The sequence below is a fragment of the Triticum urartu genome, chromosome 2 (genome assembly GCF_003073215.2).
Source record: "Triticum urartu cultivar G1812 chromosome 2, Tu2.1, whole genome shotgun sequence".
Classification (NCBI taxonomy): Eukaryota; Viridiplantae; Streptophyta; class Magnoliopsida; order Poales; family Poaceae; genus Triticum; species Triticum urartu.
Window position 1 is genome coordinate 712894376 of NC_053023.1, and position 10820 is coordinate 712905195.

Here is a 10820-nt window from a genome sequence, read left to right on the forward strand (position 1 = left end):
GGCTGGTACTCTTTCTGATGTAGAAGAACTTACTTGAGGAGATCGATAGACTATTGCCAGTTCAAAAGGGTTTGGTACCTATGAAACTTTCGCTCGGCGTGCTTAGCTAGCTCCTCTTGCATTTCCAACTTAGAGAAACGCGTTGGCATGCAACTTGACCAGGCCAGTCTAGAAGATCTGCTGCTGCCAAATTACTCTTATACCATAGAAAACATTGTACAATTTCAAGTCCGTGCACAGGATTCTTGAGCACTTTTTGGCAATGGACCAAGCCAACGGCGGTTGCTCCCCGTGCATGGATGATATGATACCAATCACTGATGTTGCACCGCATGTCAATGAAACCTCGGAAATTCCAAGTATCTGCTTTACCGTTCTTGATCTGTAGCACAACTTGTTGCTGGTACAATCTCTTGCTTCAGAGTTTGTACTAGTAGCTCACACGTTCCCAACAGTTTTGTACGCCGGCCGCGAACAACTAAACCCAAAAGTCAGAATACAGCCCACCTACGTTTCACGAAAGTGAAGGATTATAATCTAATTCCTCCATTTCTAAATATAAGTCTTTTTAGAAATTTTAATATAAACTATATAGGGATGTATGTAGACGTAGTTTAAAATATAGATTCATTCATTTTGCTCCATATCTAGTTTATATTGGAATCACTAAAAAGACTTATACTCCCTTCGTTTCAAATTATTCATCGTGATTTTAGTTCAAAATTGAACTAAAACTATGACCAGTAATTTGGAACGGAGGGAGCAATTATAACCGAGCTATAGTAGTATTCTTGGTGAGTTGGAGGGAAGTGTCTCACTGCGTGCATGAAGCGTGCCATACAGAATTTGGACCGGATCATGCAACACGGAAGCGCGGAGCTCACTGCAAACGTCATACCACTATCCCACTGGATGAAACGCAGATACTGGTAGTAGCTTCGCCTGGCGTGGCCAACGTTTTACCTCATCGGGCCAAAAAATTTACAGACCTATTGGACGGCCAGGATCGTCCTGGTGGAGCAGAGCACACACGCAATAGCCAAGCTCCAAGTCAACACATCCACGTTACGACCAATTTTCTACTCAATATTCGGACGGAACAGTGCGCCAGTGATCTTATCCAACCTCGAAACCATGTCAAATCCTGATATATTTTTTTGCGGAGATGTCAAATCCTGAATTAATTAGTTGAACGAATCAAGAAGTATAAGGATGCTCAATCCCGTCGATAATCGTGCGCCCGCGAGGAGCACGGCCCGACTAAACAAGCGACGGGGAATAGTCGCTCGTGTCGCCCAGAAGATGAGCACGCTGCACATGTGCACGTTGTGATCAACCACAGCGTGGGAGTCGTCAGACCAGCAGCAGAGTCGCGCGGGGATAAGCCATCCATCCAACACGGGGATCTGGGATCTCTTCCCATTAAATCTGAAAATGGGTTTTGTTTAACCGGGTGCTTTGGATGGGTTTTCTACGTGGGTTTCTTTAGTTCGGGTCTTACTGGATGGAGTCTGACTACAGTTTAGTTTGATTTAGTTTACTGTAGGAAGTAATTAGGTTTGGGTGGGTATGGGCTGAAAGAGTTCCAGTTCAAAACAGTTTTGACCCGTGGTTAACAACCGGTGTGTGAGATCCAGTTTGTATTCATATAGTTTATCCCGGTGTGGATGGCCGCTACAACTCGCGTCCATCGCGAGGCTCAACAAGTCAACAGACTGCGCTCGCCCGCGAGGATGGGACTCCACTCCGGCGCTTGATGCCCTACAGGCCACCGTGTTCCCAGGCCGCGGATCTGCGTCGGCGTGTCCGTCCACCATGCCGCCTGCCACCACGCCTCTGCCACTCTCTTCATCCAGACTTGGGCCGCCGCATACCACCTTGGGGATGCCCTCGACAGTGCCGATCCTTCCCAGGCCGTGCTGCTGCCGCCGCCGCCCGTCCTCGACCGCTCCCTCGTTGCCAACCCCGACGACCTGCTCGGCAAGACACTCGCCGGGATGAGCCGTCTTGCGTCTGCATGCTGCGGAGCCGGTCCGTGGGCGTTGAAGGCGCGGCGCACAGCCACATGATGTTCTTGACAGAGTGCCGGTCGAGGCTGGCGTCGCCGCTCCCCGCCGAGTACTTCGGCAAGTGCCTGCGCCCGTGCTTCATGGAGGCCACGATGGAGCGTCTGATGACGAGCGGCGGTTGCGGTGCCATCGGGGCGGCGATAAGGGAGATGGAGCGAGGCGTGCTGGAGGGCGTAGAAGGGTGGCTGGGGCAGGTCATGTCGGTGCTGCCGCAGCGGCCCATGTCGCCGAGCTCCTCAACCACAGAGCATCTGACTGACATCACTCGTGTCCGTGTGTGTGGTGACAAGGAGTTGGCTTGCTCTTATAAATTTGACGAGTATGTAATGTATGCTTTACCAATCTCTAGTAATTCACAAGCTGACCACAGCCCAGCGCTCAACCCATTTTAGCGAACAGTTTTAACCAATTTCAGTTGATGGTTCCAACCTACAGGTTGCCATTCGGTTTGGTTCAGTTTGGATGGAAAGATGAAACAGGTTTGGTTTTAGTTGGGCTGAGGAAAATATCAAACAGTTTAGTTGAGGTTGGGCTGCCATGTTTATTTGTTCGGGTTTGGTCCAAATATGGTTTAATTATTAAACCATTCTCAGGATTACTTCCCATCATCTCCCACGCCCAACCACCGACGGACCTACACCAGATTCCGGGAGGTCCCCTCCCCCGCCATGGGACTGGAGTAGGTTGGTTGGCTACGTCGCCTTGTGATTGGTCGGCTCTCCTCCATCCACTTAGCCGCCTTCTCTTCCATACCTTCGCTTCTGAATTTCTCGCCTTGCAACGGGCCATAGGGGCCATACGGTCACAGACGGGGGACGGCGTCCGACCTTGTAGAGTTTGATGTCTACAAGAAACAACCTCTAGCCGCGTTTGAATGCGAGGTGCGGCCCTCTAATTAATCCCTCTAGAAAATGACATGCATCCGTTTAGTAAGTATCTATATCAATATAAAAAGATCCAAAAAGATAGATTCAATTAATCTCAGCTATCAAATCATGTCAATCCAACGATCTAGACTGCTTCAATGTCGAGCGCTCAACACGTTAAGTGTGCAGTTAATTTCATGCCAAATATAGTGCTAATCACATAATAACATGCAAAAAATATCCTACTTAATATCCACCACTTAATATACTTCCAAATTAACGTGTATTGCATGTACACATTGACTAGTTATAAAGGAAACTGATTCATCTATATCTCAACGAGCTATTTTTTTCTCAAGTCTTAATCAAATTTTTTAAATAAGATTTCTTTTCAAACAAGAAAAGTGTATCTTAGTTTAGTACGGAGTATATTCATTGTTTTTGAGATAGCTCACTTTCGATGCCGAATAATTATCTTAGTTTAGTACTCTCTCCGTTCCTAAATATAAGTTTTCTTATATAGACTCCACTACAGACTACATACGGAACAAAAATGAGTGAATCTACACTTTAAATATGTCTATATACATCTGTATGTAGTTTGTAGTGGAATGTCTAAAAAGACTTATATTTACGAACCGATGGAGTATAAAATAAAATATAAAAAGTGACCATAATTCTTTGTGCATGAGCAAAATGTTTGATCCACTCGTGAGGAAATCCTGGGAAATTCCGCAGAGAGTTGGCAACTCTGTTAAGTGCAAGAAACAACTTCTAGGGACATTGAATGTGAGAAGTATCACCATGTCACTCTAGAAAATGACATGCACATGATTAAGTAAAAAAATCATGTGAATTCTTGCACTTTGATCATGTCTTCGTCAAATCGGCACTAGTGAGCCTATCCCACTTCCCACAATCACCACCATGCCTTGCGCTATGTTGCTTCCTTCTTTTCGCCACCCTTGCCTACACCCTCCTCTCCTGTCTATAATGGCTACCATCGAATCTATCCATTGCTACTCATCACGTCGTCTCGGCTCTCACGTGGTTACCACAATCGAGGGAGAGAGAAAAACCACTACGTAATGAGAACAATTGCGTCCCAAAATTTAATGTCAATGAAGTGCGAGGAAACTGCCTGAAGTTTCATCAGGTGGCACATATGTTTTTAAGGAGAAGACAATTTATTCATGAAAAGTGCAGCATTGTTACAATTAACGGTAAATAAAGTCCAGAAGCCCATTCTCGCGTCCACGGTGCTATATTGTGGTTCTAATAGGAAAATTCAGAAAGGCACTTACTAACTAAGAACGATGGTTTACACATCGACATTGAGTAACCCATCTTCTTTTTCTTTCTTGGCGAGCAATAAACTACCGCAGCTCAAAGAAGAAGAAAAACCCACAAGTAAATTAAAACCCACCGGAGTCGAATCCTTCCACCTTCCACCCCCTACCACCATCCTTCTCATGTCCAATCCTCGATCCACACGGCACCTTATCTTCAACATAAACAAACCCAACAAATAACCCATTATTTTAGTAAAACAGAGCATTTATTTATAATAAACCATTTCACATGAACACGTCAAAAGAGTTATCCCTAAAAAAAAACCAACCTGTCGACGTCCGTGACACCTTCACCATCCCAACAAAAGAAATGTTTCAGAAAAATCCCAACAAAAAATAATCCCACCGGAAGGGAGGGAAATATCCGATTGGTCCAGCGGACTTAAGAGGGAGAAAACAAAACGATTGGGAGAATCTGGGCCCACCACTCCCCCGTCTCCCCTCCTATAAAGCGACCTCCGATACCATCGTCCATGGAGAACAAAAGCAAGAAGTCTGCTACCCAATCCCATCTACTACCCCCCCATCTCTCTTCCTGCTCCGTGGTGTACTTGTGGTCTCGAGGATGAGGAGCTCCATGGCCCTCTTGGCGGCGGCGCTGCTGCTGCTGGTGTCGCTGGCGGCGGCGGCGGACATGTCGATCGTGTCGTACGGGGAGCGGAGCGAGGAGGAGGTGCGGCGGATGTACGCCGAGTGGATGTCCGAGCACCGCAGGACGTACAACGCCATCGGCGAGGAGGAGCGCCGCTTCGAGGTCTTCAGGGACAACCTCCGCTACATCGACCAGCACAACGCCGCCGCCGACGCCGGGCTCCACTCCTTCCGCCTCGGCCTCAACCGCTTCGCCGACCTCACCAACGAGGAGTACCGCAGCACGTACCTGGGCGCCCGGACCAAGCCGGACCGGGAGCGGAAGCTCAGCGCCAGGTACCAGGCCGACGACAACGAGGAGCTGCCGGAGACCGTCGACTGGAGGAAGAAGGGGGCCGTTGCTGCCATCAAGGACCAGGGCGGCTGCGGTAAGCATCCTCGGCTGATCTGCTGCTGCTGCTTCTATTTTGTTTCCTTTTTACAGTAAAAATTGTCTTCTTGCATATTATCGGTAGATACCATCTGTTTCAAGTGAAGATTCTTGCGACTGGTATATTCCAATCTGTTGCGTAAATTAGGAATTTTGTTGGTCAACGTGCCATGGTTCAGTATACACATGAACAGAAAGCAGGGGAACTTGCAATAATTCGTGCTGTTGAGAGGCTTCACCTAAACGATTTGTACAGTGAAAAGGGGGATCTCTGATTCTAAGTTAGGCATATAAGGTCAGATAGTAAAATAAAAGTCTGCTAAATTAAAATTTATTTTGGTAGGATGTCTTAGTTATTCTGTAGTATGTTATAGAGTCAATTCAGTTTTCAGCAACTGGGACACCTTATTTTCAGTATCTGGTTCTGTCAGAACTTATCACTTGCTAAATTCAGTGGTAGTACTGATTGATTTGCTACTGTAATATGGAGGTTCAGTAGAGCTCTGTTAGCATGATCTTCATGAGTTTGGATAGGAGTATTTTGGAAGTAGGTTCATTGAACATGGACACTAAGTTAGTACTGATATTATTTCACATGATTCCATTAGGCTGTTGGAGTATGCAATAGAGGAAAATTATAAAGTAGTGGCGGTCGTTGTCTAGTTGATAAGCTGGCGGACCCATTTGTCCTGTTATTTGTTGGATGGTCTCACCATCCCCCTCTACTATTAGTTGATATGATTACATTAGGCCCTTGGGTACACATCTCCCTCACGACTCTTTGAAAGTTTCGCCGTCTGATTGGTAGCAGGTCTTCACCTGCAATTTCAAGAAATTTGTAGTACTATGTACTGTTGCTCTGTTACTACTTGCCACTTGTATAAGTGCATTGAACTTCAACTAAAATCGTGACACAAAGATACCAGAATCTGATATTTGTTTGTCTTTTCCAGGGAGCTGCTGGGCTTTCTCAGCAATAGCAGCTGTTGAAGGCATCAACCAGATTGTTACGGGCGACATGATCCCTCTGTCCGAGCAAGAGCTTGTTGACTGTGACACTTCATACAACGAGGGATGCAATGGAGGTCTGATGGACTATGCGTTTGAGTTCATCATTAACAATGGCGGTATCGACTCTGAGGAGGACTACCCCTACAAGGAGAGGGACAACCGTTGCGATGCTAACAAGGTATCATCCGTCTTCGTAGTTCTCTTCTGAATTTTAAGAATGTGCATCATACTGATATTCTGTTCCATTCGTGTTTGGGGGGAATTTGCAGAAAAATGCGAAGGTTGTTACCATTGATGGGTACGAGGATGTGCCCGTGAACAGTGAGAAGAGTCTGCAGAAGGCAGTTGCAAACCAGCCCATCAGTGTTGCGATTGAGGCTGGTGGCAGGGCATTCCAGCTCTACAAATCGGTGAGCTTCTTTAACATCACTGTTCTGCAGTAGGTTTGATGAATGAGTAGGCGCCAAAAGGTTATGGTACCTCCTTATTTCCAAAATAGATAGGTATCATTCTGATTGAGAGAGCTTGGGGACATTTTCTCTTAATGGTATGAATATGTTATACTCTGTTAGGCCCACACACCTAACTTCTATTATCGTCTCCTTCACTAAAATAATTTTGTTGTTGTCCTCACCTCAGTTGCAATCTGCAACTACTACCCCACTATGATTAACTTGGACGCAGCCTGACTTGCATGCTTTGACATCATCCATATAATTTGCACCTTTTCTAATCTTCTAGAGTATCATTTCTATGCGCTCATCATGCCTATGTGTCCCTGCTTTAGGAAGCACTTTTAGTGCACGGGTCACTTTTATGTGTTCACATCTATAACATATTGGATTAAGTGTTCTGAGCTATCACCCACTTCTGCTGGAAATCAACAAAGTAGAACATCAGATACTGAAGATGTTTAAACCCTTTTCGCTACTCATTTTGATCAAACAGTAGGGAAATGCAGACTGCGAAAATAACCAAATAGCATCTTCAGATAAAACTGTTGTCAATTAGTAAAACTCCTCAACGAGGTGTAACTAGCATTTTTGAAATCGATGAGTTTGACCTTTCGGAAGCATTCGATTTACTGATTATCATTTCCTATTCTCTTAGGGTATCTTCACTGGAACCTGTGGAACAGCACTTGACCATGGTGTCGCCGCCGTTGGTTATGGTACAGAGAACGGCAAGGACTACTGGCTCGTCAGGAACTCCTGGGGTACCGTCTGGGGAGAGGATGGTTACATCCGGATGGAGCGGAACATCAAGGCATCCAGTGGCAAATGTGGTATTGCCGTTGAGCCTTCCTACCCGACGAAGACGGGCGAGAACCCCCCTAACCCCGGCCCAACTCCACCATCTCCCGCCCCACCGTCTTCCGTCTGTGACAGCTACAACGAGTGCCCCGCGAGCACGACCTGCTGCTGCATCTACGAGTACGGCAAGGAGTGCTTCGCCTGGGGCTGTTGCCCACTCGAGGGTGCTACCTGCTGCGATGATCACTACAGCTGCTGCCCTCATAACTATCCCATCTGCAACACCCAGCAGGGAACCTGCCTTGCGGTAATAGCTCAGACCATTTCATAATGTTCTCTTCAATTAATGTGGTTAAGATGTCATGTAGATCACTAGCAAGTTAACTAGGAGTCTTACGTATCTGATTCTAATTGGTTCTGTTGATTCATGAACAGGCCAAGGACAGCCCACTGTCAGTGAAGGCTCAGAGGCGTACCCTGGCCAAGCCTATCGGTGCTTTCTCTGTCATTGCAACTGACGGCAAGAAAAGTAGCGCGTAAACATTTGCATCACCACAATCCTACAGCCAACGGCCATGGTGGTTAACTTCTGCAAATGATCACCTGGTGACCCACGATAGAAGGCGCAGCATGGCAATAGCTGTGCTCTCAAGTATCTTCTTTATAGTAGATGCTCCTGTACATAATCCCAAAATCGGGTTCGGTTGTTCACAGAACCGCCACATTTGCTTTTGCATATGTATATGTAAATTCAGCACATTCCCAGGCAGTTTGGGGCTGCTATTGTTATATGGAATTCGCCCTATAGTGAGTCGTATTACAATTCACTGGCCGTCGTTTTACAACGTCGTGACTGGGAAAACCCTGGCGTTACCCAACTTAATCGCCTTGCAGCACATCCCCCTTTCGCCAGCTGGCGTAACTTATATTTCAAAAGAGTCATAAGCCTGAGGAAGTACAGTTACATGACTTGTGAAGTGCACCCAGGTGCAAGGCAACAAGCAGCCTTGAAAGAAAAAGAGAAGAAAGGAAGAAAGAGAAGAATCAAAGTCTAGCCATTAGAGCATCTCCAATAGATGGTTCAAATGTAAAAGTACCTAACTTTTGGACCGTCTGGGTCAAAAAACGTTGCTCCAACAGACGGTCCATATGCAAAAAAAATTGGACTGCGGCCTCCTCGTGATGTAAAATACAACACCTCGTGGTGCAAATTTACATCACGAGGTGCATCTGCTCCAAAACCAGCCGCCACCCGCGAACGCCCAACCGCCACTTCCTTTCCCGCGCGCGCCCGTTCGCCCGCCCGAAGACCAGCCGGCCGGAATCCGCCGCCGCGACCGCCCAAAACCTCGCGGTCGGTGCTGCCACCACCCCACATCCCCGCCGCCGTCACCCCCGTCACCTCTCTCGCCGGTAGCCGGCTCGCAGCCGCCCGGACGCCGCCGAATCGGGAGGCAGCCGGCGCGGGATTTGGCGCCTCCGAGGGTCCGGCTGCCGCGGTAGGCCTCCGCCGGGTCTTAGGCTGTCGCCGACCTCCTCCCCGTCGGCCGTGAGCCTGTCCACGGCCGTTGCGCCGGCCACACGACCGCCGCACCAAGCCCTCTGCCCGCCTGCCGAGCTCCTCTTGGCCGACCTCCAAGCTCATTTCTTATCACCGCCGCCATCCGGAGCCGTCCGCAGCAGCCAATCCAACCGACGACCATCTTCTTCCACCACGCGCACAAGGTGTTCGACGGAATTCCCCAAGGTAAAAAAATGACGAAACTTGATGATTTAACTTGGGATTGGATAGTATGTTTGACGGTGGTTGTGTGCATTGTAGATGAGCTCGGTTGACTCCTCTTTTGTGGATAATTCATCGTCGAACAAGGAATTTGATTTGCACGAAGAAGAGGAGATTGCTATGCTAGTGGCCATGCACAAGAGGAAGAAACCGAAGCACGGTGGTTCCGTTTATGTTCGTGTGTTCATTCGGAGAGAACATATTGATGCGCACAAACGGTTGGTGCGCAACTACTTTGCATCATCACCTATTTTTCCAGAGAATTACTTTCGACGCCATTTCAGATAGGTGACGATGCAATGGCCAAGCAACCCGGCACATTCCTTCTCTGCTCGAAGACTGGATCATTCTTGAGGCAGTTGCTGATCATGAAACATGGATTTGGCATGCATATTTTAGTATGCCCGGTTCTTGCAACGACATCAACGCGCTCGACCGGTCACCTCTCTTTGCCAACTTAGCAAATGGAGAAGCACCACCGGTGACCTTCGAAGCCAATGGCCGCACCTACAACTATGGGTACTATCTTGCAGATGGGATCTACCCGAGGTGGAGTACATTCCTCAAGCCGGTTGCAAAACCTGAAAAGGTAAGAAAGAACTTGCCTTTCATAATGCACAAGCGGCGGCTAGAAAAGATGTTGAGAGGGCATTTGGGATTTTGCAATCCCAATTTTCTGTGCGAGGACCATCTAGATTTCGGGATCAAAAGATCCGTTGGTACATCATGACCGCTTGCGTGATCATGCATAACATGTAATCATTGAGAACGAGCGTGGAAAAAATTTAGATTACAACTTCTATCAGTTGATGGGCATTTGTGTTAACCCCATGCGCAAAGAGGAGCGCATCAGACGTTTCATGAAGGAGTACAATGAGATTAGAGACACCGATGTGCATGACCAACTCCAGAATGATTTGATGGAAGAGCATTGGAAATGGCATGGCGAAAGATCCACATAGATTAATTATTTGTTTGTTCAAAACTATGTTGTATTGTGCAAAACTATGTTCTATTTGTGTTGCATTTCATCTCCTGGATCTAAAGAACCATGTAATAATTTGATATTGTGGACATGAATTTTTTTATGTTGTTTTAAAACATGTTTTATGCAATATGTGTGGATGTACAGTGGCTGGACAGCGGCCGCGCGGCTGCTGGCCGGTTTTGGACCATCTATTGGAGCTGCTCTTTTCGACCATGAATTTGGACCATCTGTTGGAGTTGGCCTTTTTTGGGAGCTCCAAAACGCACCTTTTGGAGGTCCAAATTTTACATCTCCGGTTTTGGACCGTCAAAATTTGGACCATCTATTGGAGATGCTCTTAAGCGTGGTAACCCATGTCTGCAGATCATCCTTGTCCTGTTGCTTGGTGGCTCTGTTGCTCCATAAGCGAATCACATTAGCTGCATGAAAACCTGATGTATGACTCTGGCCAACACTTAGCATTGAAAACTCGATCAT

General features: G+C 47.1%; 1 protein-coding gene across 1 annotated transcript; it reads left to right on the forward strand.

Moving 5' to 3' along the window:
• Nucleotides 1–4756: 4756 nt before the first annotated feature.
• Nucleotides 4757–8371, forward strand: LOC125540040 (oryzain alpha chain-like). Its single transcript, XM_048703612.1, has 5 exons — nt 4757–5306; nt 6262–6497; nt 6589–6729; nt 7430–7879; nt 8008–8371. Exons 1-5 carry the CDS (start codon nt 4853–4855, stop codon nt 8110–8112), a joined length of 1386 nt encoding a protein of 461 aa, XP_048559569.1. The 5' UTR covers nt 4757–4852; the 3' UTR covers nt 8113–8371.
• Nucleotides 8372–10820: the final 2449 nt, after the last annotated feature.

Excerpts from the sequence above, each read along its gene's own strand:
- LOC125540040 (XM_048703612.1), top strand. The coding sequence starts at position 4,853 with ATGAGGAGCTCCATGGCCCTCTTGGCGGCGGCGCTGCTGCTGCTGGTG. Across the intron at positions 5,307-6,261 it reads CAAGGACCAGGGCGGCTGCG|GGAGCTGCTGGGCTTTCTCA; the intron begins GTAAGCATCCTC and ends TGTCTTTTCCAG. Across the intron at positions 7,880-8,007 it reads AGCAGGGAACCTGCCTTGCG|GCCAAGGACAGCCCACTGTC; the intron begins GTAATAGCTCAG and ends ATTCATGAACAG.